General features: G+C 41.3%; 1 protein-coding gene across 2 annotated transcripts in view; it reads right to left on the minus strand.

Annotated features, from left to right (window-relative positions):
* Window positions 1-21,396, minus strand: part of IFT81 (intraflagellar transport 81) — a 230,339-nt gene that overhangs the window by 9,286 nt on the left and 199,657 nt on the right. For both annotated transcript variants that reach the window (XM_073626490.1, XM_073626501.1), the window contains one exon: window positions 4,109-4,154. In XM_073626490.1, the coding sequence (XP_073482591.1) occupies window positions 4,109-4,154 (46 nt within the window). The remainder of the gene's footprint in view (window positions 1-4,108; window positions 4,155-21,396) is intronic.

Consider the following 21,396-nt stretch of genomic DNA (forward strand, 5'->3'; position numbering starts at 1 on the left):
CCAGCCAATGAAAGAGACCAACACAGCCAGAGGAGACATACCGTAATGCCTGCATCGCACTGCCACCTGTTTACGTTCCAAGGTGGACAACAGCAACCACACGTCGGCAGCTTCCTGGCGCAGGTCTGCATCCCTCCAGCACCATTCTCTGCCAAACTCTGCAACACGAATTAACCCTCTCCATCCTGTGAGTGCCTTCCTATCACCCTCTACACTTAGATGCTGGCGCCCTTCTCTACTTGTTTGTTTTTAAAAAAATATGTGCCTGTAAAATTGAGTAAAAAATACAATGTGATCAGATTTCTAACAAGTAAAATGATGCAATATTCAGTCCTTGAACTAAGACACAATGTTGTAATAAAGAAATATATACAGAAGTTATTTTCATTTCAAGTATTTCAAGTATTGTAGTAAAGTGCACACTTACTCACCAAGCTCAAGTGCAGGCACCAGTTCTTTACCCCATTTCCTACAACTCACTGGGTTTCCAGACACACCAAGGGAAAATGGGTTTCTTAGCTCCCCACCCTCATCAGCTCAGAGAGGCCACACCTGATAAAGTCGAGGGAGATGAGCAAGTGATCTTCAGCCAAAAGATAGGCTCCCTACTGTCAGAACCTGTGTGCAGGCAGCCTGGTATAGGCCTAATAGCACACAGCTTCTACTGAAGAGACAGCAACTGTGGAAAGCCCCTTCCTAATTACTACCAGAACATTCCAATTCTAATCAGGTGTTTCCCTGAGTCCTTAGGCTTTGGCTCCTTCTAGTTGTTCACTTGTGTTACCAGAGCTACCCTGGACTTCACCAAGAGGGATTCTGTTTATTAGGATAATCACAAGTAGCCATTTGTGACCCACACTTTTATAGTGAAGTAGTGATTATGAGGTTCGTATAGAGACTATGCTATGCAATCTATCTTTCATGCAGCTTTCATAATCTCTTTTGTATTATTGTGCAGTGTATGAATGCCCTTTGCGATTCTGAACCTGTTTTGCATTATTGCTTCTAACTTTGCACATGTTTAGTAAACATCTAGTTACAATTACTCCCTAATTAACCAGTCAGATGATTTTCATTTCTGTTAAAGTATATCTAAAAGCACTGTTTGGCAGTCTAAACAGGTCTCAAATCCAGTTGCTATGTGATCAAGAGCTTTGTGAGTTAAAAAAAAATAATGAGTTTACCACTCCTGAGTCAGCCAAACCCTTCATTTTGTCTCACATGCTTTACTCACCTAGACACTGAGCTTACAGTGGGAGGGTTTCAGCAGCACAGTCCGTTCTGCAGTGTGCAGGGCTAGTTGTGGCCAGCTAACTGACAATCAACAAAGATAATGCTAATAGCTACATCTTCTGCAACATCTTCCCATTAAACTGTGGCATAAACAGGCACAGCCTATGTGAGGGAAAACGCTGCTTTGAATTCAATAGCAGTGCATTGGGGTTGTCCCCTTATTACAGGAAGATTCATGATGTGGACTTCACTGGCAGGTGCAACAGGTATTTTTGAGATTTTGCAGAGACACCAAGGGAAAATGTAAAGTGCAGATGCACTTACAGTTTAATGCTGTAGCACATATTTTTAATGGAAGGCCATAGTTGTGTTTTTAAAAATTGCATTGTTTGCAGGAACAATAGTTAGTTCATTGCATGGCGTTTCTTTTTCCCATTAATACAGTCTATAATTGAGAGCTATCCTGCTCTCAAGCCTGAGAATACAATAAATTTGGTTATTTTACTTTAAAAGGTGCCACCAATATATTAGCTAATATTAAGAGCAGAGCCTTTTTAAAGTGTAACTGGTCAAAACAAAAAATACATATATGATGAAGTCTGTCAATAACTTTAACACAATAGGTTTGCCAGCACATCCATTGTTTTCTCTCTTCCTGAACATAGTTCTACTGGAACTGCTTCATGACAAGGGATGCTCTTGCCTTTTTGATCAGAGCAAATATAGTTAAAGGGTTTTAACTGGCTCAAAGCCATGGCTGTTTCTAACAGTGGACATTATCATGCACACAACTAGAGATATTTGGCCATCTTAAATTATACATTCTGCATGCATAAATCAGCTTCTTAATTACAATTCATGCATGAATATTTCATTTGAATTCATTCCTGACCATTACACCGGACAAAATCAGAAAATAGACTTCTGCAAATGGAAACATGGACACCTAAGTATGCAGTGCAGACATCCGGTTAATGGAAATGCTTTGAGTAAAATAACTTCATCAAAAAGTGAAAGTTTAAGTAAACAGATGAATTTGGGGCAGGGTTGTGACCACAGCATTTTATAAAGATTTGATCATTGTCTTAGTGAAGGCTGGCAGGACAACGTAAGACAGTGGCTTTGAGCCAATATCAAAAAGGAGTGTCTTAGCGCACAAAATCCACCCACAACTACATTTTCTGCCTTGGGTGCTCTACAGACAGACATTAATTGAGTCTGGATAGTTATGTGTAGAACAAAATCTGTCTGGAACTACAGTATGTGGGTATGAGTACCTATACCCAGGGAAATAATAGCAACTGAGAGGTAAAGAAAAAAAAAAAAAAAAAAATCGAGGTTAAGGTACAACATAAAAATACATAAACTAGCCCAACTGTAGGCAACCTCATCACTCCATCCAGCTGTGGTGAAACTACAAATCTCATGAGACATTTGCAAGACTCTTACAACCACAGGCATAACTTCCAAAGGCATGATGGGATTTGTAGTTTCATCACAGCTGGAGTGCCAAGGCTGCCTACCATTGAGCTACCCTAAGAACTATTTTACAAGTATCTGCAATTTTCTAAAATAATATGCAAATACGCACCAGCAAAAGCTTTTTACTTCTGGGTGCTTTGACAATAAGCTTTCTTTAAGACTGTCATGTATGTCTCATTATGAATTCACTGTGCTCTAACAATAGGGGAATCTCACAGCATAAATTAGGTCAATCAAAATTGTGCTTATGTCATGAGTTGCAATTACCAGCAGCTACTAATCATGGAAGCCGAGTTCTTTCCTCATCAACATGTTCAGCGGGTGGAAACATGCACTAACACATGTGATGTTTAAATTCTCCCTAAGAGAAGATGACCGCCACAACCACAGACCCCAAATATACAATATAGCCCATGTTTTGGAAGTGAAGGGCTTGAACTTTTTTCACAAATTCAACATGGGGTGCCACGTGAAAGCATATCAGAATGGAAAGGCTTTGTGTTCCAGAGACAGGCAGTTTACTATGTTTGACACACTTTATCTTATAGCTACAGTATGTATAGCAATATTGGTGACATTCATTCTATTTGGGAAGTCAAAAAAATTATAAAAACAAATGTAAAACAAAAGAATGCATTAGCATTCCTCTTGAAGTTTTTCTTGTTCCTCCTGACTAGTAGAAAGAAAATGATCCATATAAAATTGTGGAATAAAGCAGCCACAATTTTCCTTTAAAATGGTGTCTGTGGCTGTATAAATAGTGCTGTCAATCAGCAAGCATCTGCTTAAATAATCCCTGAAAAGAAAAACAAGTAAAAACAGGAAATGCAAGCAGTTTATGGCTTTACTGTATAAGGCAATGTTTTATAGCTATTTAGGTCATCTGCAGTAATTATTGAAAACATAGCAAGTTGAGAAGGAGTGTCTGCATTGTCTGGAATGGGACACTGAACCCAGCAAAAATTATATAAAAGATGGTCCCTTTAATAAAAAAATAATAACTGCAAATTATAAGCCGTCTTGCCCAGCTTTTCACCCTACAACATCTCCTAAAAGACCAACTCCTATTCATCAGAAATTTTTATACAAGGAGTAATGTAAACATCCTGTATTCCTTGCTGTGCACTGGTCATACTACAGGCTATTTCAGTCAGAATTCCTTTTACTCGCATTTTCTGTGACCGTTCCTGTCCCTTTGAAGAAACAGATCCCAGGAATAAATCAAATTCAACTGAGATGAAATATTTTCACTATTCAGTAAGCTGTGGGTTCAGCATCATTAATCAGAATTAAAACAAACACAGTGATTACTGTCAAGTTCTGAATTCATTTTGTGTTGGTGGTTAGAGCAGAGATCAACAATTCTAACAGAAACACATGCATAAATTCTTACCTTTCCCAGATTTTCCTGCTCCTGGATGTTCTTTGAATATTGGTCTCTAAAGATTACAAAAAAAAAAAAGAGAGAAGTTACTTACTGTGTTTTTTTTTTGAAGCTTTGATCCAAATGTAAATTAATTCTATTGACACAATTAAAATGCAAAATTGTGCTACTGTAACTACAGTCTAGGACGGTTGATTAAAGCAAAAAAAAAAAGAAACAGTTCCACAGTGAGTGAAACCAATTATGTAGGCAGTAAAAATTTGGAAAAACGCAAAAACCACATTACACTACAATAAAAAAAAATATAGTAGATATGAAATATTTTTATTTTGCTTGTCTTCTGACCAGCCTCTTCATCACAGAGGTTGGTCATTTAGTTGTGGTAGTGTTGGCTGTCTTTTCAGAAAACATGTATAAAAAAACAAAGGTGCATAGAAGAGGAAAAAATGAATAAAGGGAACTTTGTATAAAATGTGTATCATAAACTGCCATTTTATTTTACTAGCAAAATGCTTGTTATCACCCATTTACAGCTCAGTGCTGTCGATCTCCTGAAGCAGCTGCTATCTACATGCAAGCACTCCAGCAGGGGCTGTAAGCCTTTTCTCAGAATGGGTTTCCTGATGGTGAAAACAGTGGACCATGTCTGTAATGTGTGTTGAAACGGCCACTTGTAGTATCCAGCTAAAGCTTGTGTGACAGGGCGACATTGCAAAAGCAAAAAAAAAAAAAAAAAAATATTGGGAGACAGCAACAGTGTTGTCACCTTAAAACAGGAAGTGCCTTAAAAAAATGTCTAAAGGCAAAACTTTTTTCAGATTTGGGTAAAGCAGTGACGGGTTAGAAGCACTGTTAGGTTTATATTGCTGTCTTTGTCTGGGAGACTCACTGTTTCTAATTGCCCCTATCACCAATGTCCCTGGGAAAGCAAGTGAGAGTAAATCCAAAATTTTGAGTTGCCACCAGAACAGGAACAGAAGGGAAATCTCCCAATGGGGAACATGTTTTCACATGACAACTGTCTAAGAGGGGATTTCCTATCACTTAATGGAGCACTATGGGTTTAATAGTTGTCTTCCAATAGCCAGTAGTTGTCTTCTTTCTGGCATGCTGTCTTTCTTTGAAACCTCAGATAGAGCTGTATGGTGACTGCTCCAACTCTTTCATTTGTATTGTGTATATTTCAACTTGAGCTATTGAGCTCTGTGTGTTTTTACAGCAGGTAAGGAGAAACTGGAAAACAAGTGAAAGAAGTTTTACCTTCCACATGCTGGATACACATGAACATGCTGAATATTCATAAGCAATACAGTGCATCTTGTTACATTATAGCCTTATTCCAAAATGGATTAAATTCATTATTTTCCTCAAAATTCTAAAAACAATATCCCATAATGACAACGTGAAAGAAGTTTGTTTGAAATCTTTGCAAATGTATTAAAAGTAAAAAACAAAAACATTCACATGTATGATACATAAGTATTCACAGACTTTGCTTAATACTTTGTTGAAGCACCTCTGGCACCAATTACAGCCTCAAGTCTTTTTTAAGTATGATGCTTCAAGCTTGGCACACCTATTTTTGTGCAGTTTCTCCCATTCTTCTTTGCTGGACCTCTCAAATGCCATCAGGTTGGATGGGGAACGTCGGTGAACAGCCATTTTCAGATCTTTCCAGAGAAGTTCAATGGGGTAAAGTCTGGGCTGTGGCTGGGCCACTCAAAGACATTCACAGAGTTGTCCTGTAGCCACTCCTTTGTTATCTTGGCTGTGTGCTTAGGGTCATTGTTCAGTTGGAAGATGGACCTTCGCCCCAGTCTGAGGTCCAGAGCACACTGGAGCAGGTTTTCATCAAAGATGTCTCTGTACATTGCTGCATTCATCTTTCTCTTGATCCTGATTAGTCTCCCAGTTCCTGCCACTGAAAAACATCTCCACAGCATGATGCTGCCACCACCGTGCTTCACTGTAGGGATGGTATTGGCCAAGTGATGAGTGGTGCCTGGCTTCCTCCGGACATTACACTTGCCATTCAGGCCAAAGAGTTCAATCTTTGTTTCATCAGACCAGAGAATTTTGTTTCTTATGGTCTGAGAGTCCTTCAGCTGCCTTTTGGCAAACTCCAGGTGGGCTGTCATGTGCCTTTTACTGAGGAGTGGCTTCCGTCTGGCCATCTACCATACAGGCCTGATTGGTAGGGTTCTGCAGAGATGGTCGTTCTTCTGGAAGGTACTCCTCTCTCCACAGAGAAATGCTGGAGGTCTGTCAGAGTGACAAATCGGGCTCTTGGTCACCTCCCTGAGTAAGACCCTTCTACCCGGATCGCTCAGTTTGGCCGAGCAGCCTGTTCTAAGAAGAGTCCTGGTGGTTCCAAACTTCTTCCATTTACAGGTGATGGAGGCTACTATGCTCAACGGGACCTTTAATGCTGCAGAAATTTTTCTGTACCCTTCCCCAGATCTGTGCCTCGATACAATCCCGTCTCGGAGGTCTACAGACAATTCCTTGAACTTCATGTCTTGGTTTGTGCTCTGACATGCACTGTTAACTGTGGGACCTTATATAGACAGGTGTGTGCCTTTCCAAATCATGTCCAATCAACTGAATTTACCACAGGTGGACTCCAACCAAGTTGTAGAAACATATCAAGGATGATCAGTGGAAACAAGATAAACCTGAGCTCAATTCTGAGTGTTATAGTAAAGGCTGTGAATACTTATCTACATGTGAATTTTTCATTTTTTATTTTTAATAAATTTGCAAAGATTTTAAACAAACTTCTTTCACATTGTCATTATGGGGTATTGTTTGTAGAATTTGAGGAAAATAATTTAGTCCATTTTGGAATAAGGCTGTAACATAACAAAATGTGGAAAAAGTGAAGCATTGTGAATACTTTCCGGATGCACTGTATGTCAAATTTGCCAGAGTTTTAGTTCTGACTAAAATAAATAAATGAGCTACTGTGCAAAGCCATAATAAAAAACAGTCATTACTCAGGCAACACCACAGGGAGCAAAGTGAGATGGTTGCATTTAACTTCAACCAAGCTTTTAAACCTGCCGTTCAGAGTCAAAGTGGTAGCAGGTCGTGCAATGTCCAACTGTGTCATAGGTCTACAAACCTGATGCTAGGAGAGCACAAGCAGGACTACTCTGTCCCCCAGTAAGAGTACCACGTGACTGAGCAACTTTGACCCTAAAAGGCTTTTGACAATGGCACTAGTATCATCACTGTGCCATCATCTTGGTACACCATAGAGAACTGTTGGCAACAATCACACACTGCAGCAAAAGCAGTAGAAGAAGTGATTACTTATACCTGGTAGAAGAAATTATTTCTAACTGAGGCATATTCCACAAAGTGCTCAAAAGACAAATCAACAAGAAGGGAGCACCAGCCTTGTGAAAAACAGGCCCAATTTGAAGAGGGCAGCAAAGACTGAATTATATCTGAACTGAAAATTTTGGCCATCAAGTCCTTCTGTTCAAAGTCTGTTCCAAGATTATCCATTCCATTTTGTCGTACATCACTTTAGTGCTGATGTGGTACTTCTCTTTGCTCCCACAAAGTACTCAGCACAATGTAGCTAGCTGTATCTCTACTTTGTATGTCCGGGTCAGGAAAGGGACAAAACATTTTGGTTTACTATTACTACAAGCTCCTCTATAGATCTGCAGTTCTGCCAGTCTCTTCTTCACTACCAGCAACGTATTTTGTTATTGTATGCTATTAAAGTGGAATTGAACTTTTTTTTTTAAATCGCCAACAGGTAGGGTTTTTATGACAGAAGAGACCCTAGTGTCATAAATGCTTCAGTGTACATTTACTCTGTGCTATGATGATGTGACTTCCGTGAGCATGCATGAGAGTGGCGTCATCGTGACCTAGCCATTTAAGCAGCGAATCCAGAAGGAAGACTGAGAGAACATGAAAGCGCCGAGCGCTGACAGCGCAGTGCCAGGGGGCTTCGTTTGCCAAGCAAGTCTGTCATAATGTGCTAATATACTATGCGTACTAGCACATTATGGTTAACACTTCCTGGGTGCCAATTACTTGGAGTTTAAAGTTTTTTACCTTCTAAGCATGAAGGTAAAAAAAACTTCTGTGTGCAGCAGCCCCCCTAATACTTACCTAAGCCCCCTCTCGATTCAGCGATGTGCACAAGAGTATCAGTTCTCTGGGTACTCGGCCTCCTTATTGGCTAAGACAGCAGCGGGAGCCATTGGCTGTCATTTACAGCCAGTGACCCAATGAGGAGAGAGAGGGTGCGGGGCCAAGCCGCAGCTAGCTGCTTGCTCTGGGGAGCACTCGACAGGAGGGAGGGGCCAGGGGAGCCAGCGGGGGACCCGAGAAGTGGAGCATCAGGGCTGATCCATGCAAAACCACTGCACAGAGCAGGAGAGTATGACCTTTTTTTTTTGTTTTATTTTCTTTAATTTTTGCGTTTATTAACACTTTAATTCTGGCTTAAATGCTTATTAACCATTTCACTAGCACCTGATAAATTTAAAATTTTTGAGTACAGGTGTTCTTTGAGGATGGAAACATGGAAAGGATAGATACAGAAAACATAATATGTGGTTATGATGTAGGTAATTTTTTTCAGGTTTAAAGTAAAAAAAGCGATTGAAATCTGGGTTTGAATTGTTGAAGATGTACAATGAATTCATGAAAGACAGCCAACTTTAACTGCAATCTTCATGTGGGCAAACTTCTCTGTAGAATGTTGTCATGGCAACCTTCTGTCATTTTCCTTACTGAGCAGCAGTTCACTTAAGTCCACTACGAAATTCACTGAAATGACCATACTGTTGTACATAATTATTTCAATGTGTTAATGTTCTAGATGTTTGGAAAATGACTTTTTAAGTAGAAAAATATGACAACAATGTATTCTCCACATAGGTCATATAGCAACACAAGTGGCTGAATACTCACCAAAATAATCCCAACATGCAAACATAAAAACACATAATTATTGCTTATACAAAAATAAAACACAACAAAAAAATAGGAAAAAAATGTGCAACACACAAGATGAAATAGTTATGTTTAATCAACCTTTCAAAAGTGACATGGGGCATACGTACACCCTTTTTCTTCAACCAGGTATGAAGTCAAAGCTGACTGAGGTCTCTGTGTGCACAGTACAGGGAAGGTGTATGAAGTGCTTCATGGCTTGCAATTTTCCTAAAGACACACTCAGTGTTGTATCTTACAATGTTTTATGCATGTCAGTATTTCACTGCTTTAAAAATCAAAACCTATCATAGTGAAACAATTTTTTTTGACAAATTTGAAACATTAGTCAACATTTTCCACATGTGCCAATGCTGCAGTGTCAAAAAGTCCTGTTTCTTTTACCACAATGTTGCTCGGAGACCAAACATTGTCCCATTACAACATACAGTGGGGACGGAAAGTATTCAGACCCCCTTAAATTTTTCACTCTTTGTTATATTGCAGACATTTGCTAAAATCATTTAAGTTCTTTTTTTTTCTCATAAGGCTCGGTTCACACTGGGGCGACTTGTCAGGCGACCTAGTCGCCTGACAAGTCGCCTCCCGTTCTGTGCTATGGAACCGTTCTAATTGGAGCGACGCAAGTCGCTCCGACTTAGAAAAAGGTTCCTGTATTACTTTGGGGGCGACTTGGGGCGACTTGCATAGACTTCTATGCAGAAGTCGTCTCGCAAGTCGCCCCGGCAGTCGTTTGCAGGTCGCCTCGCTGAGGCGACCTGCAAGTCGTGCCGCCCATGTGTGAACCGAGCCTTAATGTACACACAGCACCCCATATTGACAGAAAAACACAGAAATGTTGACATTTTTGCAGATTTATTAAAACAGAAAAACTGAAATATCACATGGTCCTAAGTATTCAGACCCTTTGCTGTGGCACTCATATATTTAACTCAGGTGCTGTCCATTTCTTCTGATCATCCTTGAGATGGTTCTACACCTTCATTTGAGTCCAGCTGTGTTTGATTATACTGATTGGACTTGATTAGGAAAGCCACACACCTGTATATAAATGTCCTTACAGCTCACAGTGCATGTCAGAGCAAATGAGAATCATGAGGTCAAAGGAACTGCCTGAAGAGCTCAGAGACAGAATTGTGGCAAATCACAGATCTGGCCAAGGTTACAAAAAAATTTCTGCTGCACTTAAGGTTCCTAAGAGCACAGTGGCCTCCATAATCCTTAATTGGAAGACGTTTGGGATGACCGCAACCCTTCCTAGAGCTGGCCGTCCGATCAAACTGAGCTATCGGGGGAGAAGAGCCTTGGTGAGAGAGGTAAAGATGAACCCAAAGATCACTGTGGCTGAGCTCCAGAGATGCAGTCAGGAGATGGGAGAAAGTTGTAGAAAGTCAACCATCACTGCAGCCCTCCACCAGTCGGGGCTTTATGGCAGAGTGGCCCGACGGAAGTCTCTCCTCAGTGCAAGACACATGAAAGCCCGCATGGAGTTCACTAAAAAACGCCCGAAGGACTCCAAGATGGTGAGAAATAAGATTCTTTGGTCTGATGAGACCAAGATAGAACTTTTTGGCCTTAATTCTAACTGGTATGTGTGGAGAAAACTAGGCACTGCTCATCACCTGTCCAATACAGTCCCAACAGTGAAGCATGGTGGTGGCAGCATCATGCTGTGGGGGTGTTTTTCAGCTGCAGTGACAGGACGACTGGTTGCAATCGAGGGAAAGATGAATGCGGCCAAGTACAGGGATATCCTGGACGAAAACCTTCTCCAGAGTGCTCAGGACTTCAGACTGGGCCAAAGGTTTACCTTTCAACAAGACAAGGAGTGGCTTCACAACAACTCCGTGACTGTTCTTGATGGCCCAGCCAGAGCCCTGACTTAAACCCAATTGAGCATCTCTGGAGAGACCTAGAAATGGCTGTCCACCAACGTTTACCATCTAACCCAATAGAACTGGAGAGGATCTGCAAGGAGGAATGGCAGAGGATCCCCAAATCCAGGTGTGAAAAACTTGTTGCATCTTTCCCAAAAAGACTCACAAAAAGGCTGTATTAGATCAAAAGGGTGCTTCTACTAAATACCGAGCAAAGGGTCTGAATACTTAGGACCATGTGATATTTCAGGTTTTTTTTTTAATAAATCTGCAAAAATGTCAACAATTCTGTGTTTTTCTGTCAATATGGGGTGCTGTGTGTACATTAATGAGGAAAAACAATGAACTTAAATGATTTTAGCAAATGGCTGCAATATAACAAAGAGTGAAAAATTGAAGGGGGTCTGAATACTTTCCGTCCCCACTGTACATGAGCATATGAACTGGCATCCCTACTATCCGTTACCTGTTAAACCACATATCAGGTCCCAAGAAACTTCTTTAAAGAGGTTGGGATATCTTTAGTTATTACAAAAAAACCTTTCCAGTAATCTAATTAAACCTGAAAAAAAATTGTATATTTTTTTTTTTTACACAGGTAGTCAGTGTATGTAATGGAGCCCCGTTGCCAAAGAGATATGGGAGTAGGGTTGAAATATCTAGAATACTTTTTCATTTTAATTGGACATCAATATAATTAAATAAGTACTTTCTACAATTCTAAAAACTGCAGTAAAGAAATTCCAGCTGTCATATATCCAGAGGAAATAAAACCAATCCAAAAGTGACTGGATGCGCTTTAGCAACATACTGTATTCCTTTACTCAAGCTGTTGCAAGTGAAATCTCTTGTCTATCTTCTCAACTAGTAGTGGCAGTGGAAAACCATGCATGAGACAAGGACATCCAGGAACAGTCCAAGCAGGTTTGCCCTGCATTTTATTTCACAAGGTGGCAAAAAAAAAAAAATCTACTCATCTAAGCTACTAACTAAACTCAGGTCAGTTCCTGAATAACAGGGTGCCCCTCAAACTGTTCCTCAAACCATACAGGTGCCTCTTTTTGTGTTTTGTTGATAGTCAGCCTTTTCACCCAGCAGCAGGCTCTCAATGTACAGAAACCTAAGCATCAGTCAGTTTAAAAAAGTAAACAAATTAATAAAATAAACAATAACAAAATAACAACACACAGCCATTAATGTCTAAACCGCTGGCAACAAAAGTGAGTACACCCCTAAGTAAAAATGTCCAAATTCGGCCTAATTAGCCATTTTCCTTCCCTGGTGTCATGTGTTTGTTAGTGTTACGAGGTCTTAGGTTTGAATGGGGAGCAGGTGTGTTAAATTTGGTGTTCTCACTCTCTCATACTGGTCACTGGAAGTTCAACATGGCACCTAATGGCAAAGAACTCTCTGAGGATCTGAAAAAAAAGAATTGTTGCTCTACATAAAAATGGCCTAGGCTATAAGAAGATTGCCAAGACCCTGAAACCGAGCTGCAGCATGGTGGCCAAGACCATACAGCAGTTTAACAAAACAGGTTCCACTCAGAACAGGTCTCGACATGGTCGACCAAAGAAGTTGAGTGCACGTGCACAGCGTCATATTCAGAGGTTGTCTTTGGGAAATAGACCTATGAGTGCTGCCAGCATTGATGCAGAGGTTGAAGGGGTGGGGGGTCAGCCTGTCAGTGCTCAGACCATATGCTGCATACTGCATCAAATTGGTCTGCATGGCTGTCTTTCCTTGAAGGAAGCCTCTTTTAACCACTTCACTACCCGCGTATTGTCAAATGACGTCCACAGATGGGATCTCCCATCCTGGGTGGACGTCATATGACGTTCTGGGCTTCCCGGCCGTCTAGAGGGCGCGCGCGCCACGTTGCTCGGGACCCGGTGCGTGTTGCCCGATGTCCACCAGGCAACCGCGATTGCCCGTTAACCGGGCCAGACCGTGGATCTGTGTGTGTAAACACACAGGTCCACGTCCTTTCAGTTGAGAGGAGACCGATCTGTGTTCCCAGTACAGAGGAACACTGATCGGTCTCCTCCCCTTGTATGTCCCCGCCCCCTACAGTTAGAATCATTCCCTAGGAAACATATTTAACCCCTTGTGTCCCCCTAGTGGTTAACCCTTCACTGCCTGTCACATTTATACAGCAATCAATGCAATTTTATAGCACGGATCGCTGTATAAATGTGAAATGTGGTCCCAAAAATGTGTCAAAAGTGTGTCAAAAGTGTCCGATGTGTCCGCCATATTTCATTTAGTTTCCTGAAGTCACTGCGGAACCTTAGGCTGCCAACCAGCTTAGGGATGACCATTATGGAACTTGACCACTTGATGTCAGATTCCTCTAACTCAAGGGACTAACATTTTTATGTACCTCTTCTGCGTTTCGTCACTCTGACGTCATCTGGAGCGTCTAAATCTCCAGATGACGTCAGAGTGATGAATTGCGGAGGGCGGGGTCAGCGCACGCTCTTGCACCACTTCCAGTCACCGGCTTTTGTGTCAGCAACAAATGCTTTAATGTTTTTCACTGAATGTGAGTATCTTTTTCATGGTTTTAAGCAATAAATAGTTGAAACAATATTACACTATTGGAATCCTTTTTCTCCTATGCTCTATATGATTTATGGGACAAGAGGGACAACTGCTATCACACCGGGGAACATCCAGCCTCCAAAGTGCTACACACAGTGGCAGATATTGTGAATGCTCCATACCCCAAGAGGGGGGGAAATTCCAGTGAGTGCAGCCACAATAAGAGTACGGATAAGACATGCATGCTGTGATCACCTTTGCAAAGTGGAAATTATCAACACAATTATTGTTTTCACCAGCACAGAAGCACTTTACTCTGATATTTATTGTTGGGACTATTTATATTTTTTTATTTTCAAATGCATATATTTCAAAAAGCTTTTTACCAGCACAGAAGCACTTTACTTTGTATAAGTATTAATGGGACTATATATCTTCTAATGCATATTTTTTGAAGGATGTATTGGGACTAATTAGTCCCGTTATTTGTTCAATACTTGGCATATTTGCACAGAGGTTATATAACCACTTGTTATTTTTATTTATATTTATTTTATTATTTTATTTAATTTTGAGATTTAGTTTTTTCTTTTCCTCAGTTGGAAGGACACATTTGAAACTATGAAGTAAACACGTTGCACCCTCATGCACATTCATGTACTAGTGCACATTCACCAATTTATTTATTTAATTTCATTTTGCATATATTTGCAGTTATCTGGTTTATCAAAGACAGGTGCATAATAGAACAACGCCATATCTACTTCATTTTCTTTTCATATTTCTAAAACGGACTGGTACTGGATAATGATTGGCATAGTCAAGGACTACCAGAATGTGAAGGTTCCCCTCTGGCCAACTTCGGCAGTGGCCTGACCAGATTCATACAACCTTCGCAAAATGGACCTCAATTATAGACAAGAATATTAGCAGATTTCGCAAAAATGTGGTTGGGTTGCAATACTCTGAAACTCAGGGCAAGATTTGCAATAGTTCTCAATTGCTTTGCAAATACTAGTTCTGAAAAAACACTGCACAGTCCACTTTTGTTTTTCAATCTCTTTTTTTTTTTTTAAATAATCTTTATTTGTTTTCTTCACAATTACAAATTGTAATACATATTTATATCAAAACCACAATGAGAGTAATAAAAAAAAGAAAACATTTTGCAGTATTTAACCCCTTTATTCCCTATTTAATTTACTACCAGCTTTTATCCCTTCCCTCCCCTCCTTGCATTTATTTGGGTCTTACTTTCTCGTACCCTTGTATATTTATTTCTACAGAACCTTCCATAGACCTTCTTTTAATGTTTTACATAAGATATCCCATCTTCTCCAACCAGGGTTTCCACATTTTTTTAAAATTCCTTAATATTTCTTCTCCTCGTATACACTGTTTTCTCCCTCCATATCATCTCTGTTACTATGCTGACCCAGTCTCTTACTGATGGGGTTTTTTTTTTGCTTGCCATCTTTGTGCTATTAATTTTCTTGCTTGGAAAAGACACCTCAGCACTGCTTTAGTTACGCCAGCTATTCCATCTATTCCCTCCCCCAACCCCAAGATACAGAGTCTGGTATCCATCTCCAGTCTAGTATTGTATATCGTATTTATGGTTTTAAGGATCTCTGGCCAATATTGGAACAGCTTAGGGCACCTCCATATCATATTCAACAAGTCCCCCGTGCCCTGACATCTAGGGCACCCAGCATCTACTCTCCATCCAAACTCAAACATTCTCTTTGGTGTATAGTATGTCCTGTGAACCAGCATCAAAAATGAAACCTTCTGTGCAGACGAGACCGACACTAGGTGTCCTCTCTCTAATATCTTCTTCCACTGTCTAAAAGGGACTGGTATTGGATAATGATTGGCATAGTCAAGGACTACCAGAATGTGAAGGTTCCCCTCTGGCCAACTTCGGCAGTGGCCTGACATGATTCATACAACCCTCGCAAAATGGACCTCAATTATAGACAATTATTGTTTTTCAATCTCTAAATGACCACACAATACCTCAGAATGGGCAAAATCAAACAGCATCCTTGCTTATGTTCCTTCTTTACATGATACAGCAAGAAGGTGAAAATTCTGGTTCTTAGGTTACCCTTGTTTAGTACTTTTACATTATTTCATGCATTTGTCAAATTGGGATCCCACAACTGTGTGCTCCCAAAATCTTCTCTGGTCACCTATATTTCTGTTATTTCTGGCACTAAAGGAAAGTTTCATCTGACTCCCCAACCATAACTAATATGCCCTGTACACACGATAGGATTTTCCGATGGAAAATGTGTGATTTCCGACACACAAAGTTTGAGAGCTTGCTATAAAATTTTCCGACAACAAAATCTGTTGTCGGAAATTCCGATCATGTGTACACAAATCCGACGCAGAAAGTGCCTTGCATGCTCAGAATAAATTAAGAGACGAAAGCTATTGGCTACTGCCCCGTTTATAGTCCCAACGTACGTGTTTTACATCACCGCGTTCAGAACGATCGGATTTTCCAACAACTTTGTGTGACCGTGTGTATGCAAGACAAGTTTGAGCAAACATCCGTCGGAAAAAATCCATGGATTTTGTTGTCGGAATGTCTGATCAATGTCTGAACGTGTGTGCAGGGCATTAGGGAAAAGTTGTCAGGTACTTTTGATGTATAATTATCAACCACCTATTCAAGTTAAAAACAGCAACATTAATTCATTTCAGACACATTTTCAGAACTGATTACAGGGTTTTTAACCCCGGGCTCCAAAATGGGAAAAATCACAGCCCAGTACAACACATTTGCCACTATGTCAAGTCAACATTACAAAACATCTGCTCGCTCAAACTACTAACCAAATTCAGATTAGTTTCTCACTAACAGGTTGTCCTCTTTTTGGTGTTCTGTTAGCAGTCAGCCTTTCCACCCAGCAGTAGGCTCACACAGCAGAGAGAAGAGGAGAACTCCTCCAGACCCAGCAGACAGAAAGGAGGTGGAGTTGGCTTCCTTCTGTCCCCACAAAGCACCTTCCAAGTCCTTACTGTCCCTCCCTCTCTATCCCTCTCTTCTTTCGAGATGCACTGTATTTGTCTGTTTTCTCCCATTTCTCTGAGGATTGCAGCAATTTATAGGCCTCCAGGACCGGTATCGCGCTTCATTGATGACTTTGCTGCCTGGCTACCCTACTTTCTCTCCTCTGGAATACCCACCATTATTCTTGGTGACTTTAACATTCCTGTCAATGTCAACAGCCCAACTACAGCTAAACTTCTCAACTTAACCTCATCTTTTGACCTAACCCAATGGACACATACTTCCACTCACTCCAATGGTAATACCCTTGACCTTGTATTCTCCCATCTCTGCAACCCTGGCAACCTCACCAACACCCCCTTTCCTCTATCTGATCACAACCTCATTACTTTCACTGTATCCTTGCCTCCAACCACCTATCCCTCCAAGCAGCAAACAATTACTTGTAGAAACCTTCGCCACTTTAACCCTTCTCTTCTCTATTCTGCTACTGACAACCTTTATGACATAATCTCTCCCCTGTCCTGTCCTGACCTGGCCACTTCTGTCTACAACAGTTCACTCTCATCATCACTAGATGCACTTGCTCCTCTAACCACACGCAGAATTAGGCCCCGACCGTTACAACCCTGGCAAACTGACAACACTAGAAATCTCAAGAGACATTGCCGTGCTCTTGAACGACTGTGGCGTAAAACCAAATGCCTGCAAGACTTCACCCTATATAAATCTGCCCTTCTAAAATACATAAATTCATGCCTCCATGCTGCCAAACAAGCCTACTTTGTCTCTCTTATTAATTCCTTGTCATCCAGTCCCCGTCGGCTCTTCTCAACCTTTAACTCTCTGCTTCGTCCACCACCCCCTCTACCCACTAACTCACTCACTGCCCAAGAGATTGCCAATCACTTCAAAGACAAGATCGATGCAATTCGTGAGGACATCTCCACTGTGCGTACGTCTTCCCCACCCATCATACCTTGCCCAGCAGCACATTCAACCCTCTCCTCTTTTGAATTGGCTACTACGGAAGAGGTTACAAAAATTTTCTCGGATGCCCACCTAACCAATTGTCCCTTGGATCCTGTTCCCTCACAACTACTACGGTCACCCTCTTCTTCTATCCTATGCTCCCTCACCCACATCTTCAATCTCTCCCTTTCTAGTGGCATTTTCCCCTCCCCTCTAAAACATGCACAGATCACTCCCATTCTTAAAAAGCCCTCACTGGACCCTACTGACCTGAACAACTTAAGACCCATCTCACTACTCCCATTCACCTCTAAACTTCTAGAACGTTTAGTCTACAACCGTCTTAGCTCCTACCTCAATGAAAATAACCTTCTTGACCCCTTACAGTCTGGCTTTCGCTCGCAGCACTCCACGGAAACTACCTTACTAAAACTCACTAACGATTTACTAACTGCTAAAACCAACAGCCAGTACTCCATACTCCTACTACTTAACCTCTCTGCGGCCTTTGATACTGTTGACCACCCGCTCCTTCTCAATAAACTACATTCCCTTGGCCTCCGAGATTCTGCTCTATCCTGGTTCTCTGGCTATTTATCACAGCGCTCCTTCAGTGTCACCTACAACTCTGTCTCCTCCTCTCCATTGCCCCTTTCTGTGGGGGTCCCCCAAGGCTCGGTTCTTGGACCCCTTCTCTTCTCTATCTACACCTCCTCCCTTGGTCACCTAATAACTGCCCATGGCTTCCAATACCACTTATACGCTGATGACACCCAAATCTATCTGTCTACTCCTCACCTCACTCCTTCAGTCTCCTCTCGCATTACTAACTTACTAACTGACATATCAGCATGGATGTCGCACCACTTCCTTAAACTAAATCTCTCTAAAACTGAGCTATTAATATTCCCCCCCGCCCGTGCCCCCCTCCATGACTTTTCCATCAAAATCAACAATGCAACCATCAGACCCTCCCCTCACGCCAGGGTACTAGGTGTAATCCTAGATTCTGACTTGTCATTTCAGCCTCAAATCCAATCGCTGTCAAAAGTTTGTAGAATTCCCCTCCGTAACATCTCTAAAATTCGCCCTTTTTTAACAAATGAAACCACCAAGCTCCTCATTCACTCCCTTGTTATCTCTCGCCTTGACTATTGCAAATCCCTTCTCATTGGCCTACCGCTCCATAGGCTATCCCCTCTTCAGTCTATCATGAATGCTGCTGCCAGACTTATCCACCTTACCAACCGCTCAGTGTCTGCCAACCCTCTACTACAATCCCTACACTGGCTCCCAATCACCCAGCGAATTAAATTCAAAATTCTAACCACAACATACAAAGCCATTCACAACTCTGCCCCAAGCTACATCACTAATCTTGTCTCCAAATATCACCCAAATCGACCTCTCCGCTCTTCTCAAGACCTCCTGCTTTCAAGCTCTCTCATCTCCTCCTCCCATGCTCGTCTCCAGGATTTCTCCAGAGCCTCTCCCATTCTCTGGAACTCGCTACCTCCATCTATCCGGCTATCCCCTACTCTTGCTACCTTCAGGCAATCCCTGAAAACTCATCTCTTCAGGAAAGCCTATCACGTCTCCAACTAATCTCCTACCACTTCCACCAGCTCATTCCCCACAGTTACAACCTTTTGTACCACCTGCCCCACCCTATTAGATTGTAAGCTCTTCTGAGCAGGGCCCTCTTAATCCTATTGTATTGTATTGTATTATAACTGTATTGTCTCCCTTTTATATTGTAAAGCGCTGCGTAAACTGTTGGCGCTATATAAATCCTGAATAATAATAATAATAATAATAATAATAATAACTGAGCATCAATCAGCTTACACATGGAAAAGCCTCTGGACTACTGAGACTAATTCACGGGATCTGGCTACCAGGTAAGATGTGGACCTAAGCAATGGAAGCTCTATCCCAGCCAAAGCTCCAAAAAGCCTTTGGGCTCCAGAACCCAGAACAGAAACTTAAGGTCTAATAAAACAAAATGTTGTTCTCTCCATATCAATCACAAACCTCTGGAGTCCCTTAGCGTGTGTAGGTGATACAGACACCACCCACAATCCAGCCAGTGCCCCAATATTATATATATATATATATATATATATATATACACATACACATATACACATACACAATGCAAAACGTGTAGTTGGGTAATATTATAAGGCTAGGTGCTTAAAACTATTCTGCAGATGAAAATATTAACAGTATTTTAACTGTTATTAGCAGGGCTGTTAAGCTGCCTGCCAATTTTATACCAGTGGCTAAGGTTGTTTACAGTACTCAGGATAGTTTTATGTAAATATTAATTTTAGTTTTCTTCTGACTGGCTGCCTAGTTAACACATTTAATATCACTTCATGGTTCATTCTACTATACAGAATAAATCATTTAGGAATTAATAAATACACAGCCAACATTTTTTCCCTGCTTGTCCTAATTTTTAATAATGAGATTGGGAACAGGGATATAGGCATCTGTGAAGTTGTTCCGCAATGTTTTTTTCATTACCCATGATGCAACAACAGAGGTTGTATTATCAGTGTGTAAAAAAGCAATGGTAAAGGTTATTTAAAAGAACCCTGCTTGGGTGACTGGCACATAATCTGCAATAGGTGTTTCCTTTTTTGATGAGATACTTTCTAACACTGAACTGGATATAGCGCCAGGCGGGGCCCCTTTAACATCCCCCCAGCCGTGCTCTCTTTTGGCTACAAGAACTTTTTTTTTTTTTAGCTCCTTCCAGCCTAGGGCAGCTCAAGGAGATAGAGGGTGTATAATTGGCTATCAAACACAGGTTAAGCCCAGCTCACTGTGGTTGCTGTGTCCAATATTTCCCGATGCTGCATATTAACTACTGTGGGCTGCTGAACATTCCTGATTTTGTGAGAGACTTTGGCGGTTTCCAAATCCTTTGAGTAGGGATGAGTGGGGACAGCCTTGAAATGTTGCCAGCTTTAGAGGGAACCACTGGTCAGAGGGGCAGGACCTTTCACTTGTCATTGTGAGACTGTCAGGGACCAAGGAATGCATCTGTGGTGAGAGGCCTTTGGCCATTTTGTCTGCATGTTTGCTGGGTCTTTGGAAGTAAAATTCTCTCAGAGGGGAGGGGTGATCACTCCATCAGAGTATGAACCTCAACACCAGAAGGACTGACTTAACATTTCACTGGCCAGTGGAACAGAAGATGACAGAGTGGCTTGCTTGTAGTCAGAGCTCATAGATAAGCCATCTTAATGCCAAGTGTGTTGTGCTATAAACTGTTTGACATTGCTTTTGTTAGCCTCATCCCTTTTTTCAGGGTTTTTTCTGCCTTAAATAAAGCTCACTGAAGCTGTTCAGGTGTGTCAGTGTCATTCCAGTCCATGTGGGGGTCAGCCATCGCTGGTGCAAGGCAAAAGGGACACTCAAATTTTAAAATCAGTCTGGAAAAGATAAGTTTACTAAAACCACTGTAGTGCATATAGTTCCAGCGGATGTGTGTTTTTTTTAAACATAAATAAAGTAATAATTAAAAGATTAATGGCACCATTTAGCCACAAACAGAAAAAAAAGAGGGGGAAGGGGGGTGCCAGGCAGAGCATAGTATAGTGGTAAGATTTATTGATAATCATAAATTAAAACAAGTGTAATGGGGCGTACAGACGGTCGGACTTTTTCGGCTACAAAAGTCAGATGAACGCCGACGGACCAAATCCGGTGGACAATCCGATCGTGTGTGGGCTTCCCCGGACTTTCAGCTGACTTTTCCAGTCGCAAATCTGACGGACTTTAGATTTGGAACTTGCTTCAAATCTTTACGTCGTAACTCCGCCGGACCCAGAAATCCGCTCGTCTTTATGCTAGTCCGACGGACAAAAAACAATGCTAGGACA

Source organism: Aquarana catesbeiana, linkage group LG01, assembly GCF_042186555.1.
Source record: "Aquarana catesbeiana isolate 2022-GZ linkage group LG01, ASM4218655v1, whole genome shotgun sequence".
NCBI classification, from domain to species: Eukaryota; Metazoa; Chordata; class Amphibia; order Anura; family Ranidae; genus Aquarana; species Aquarana catesbeiana.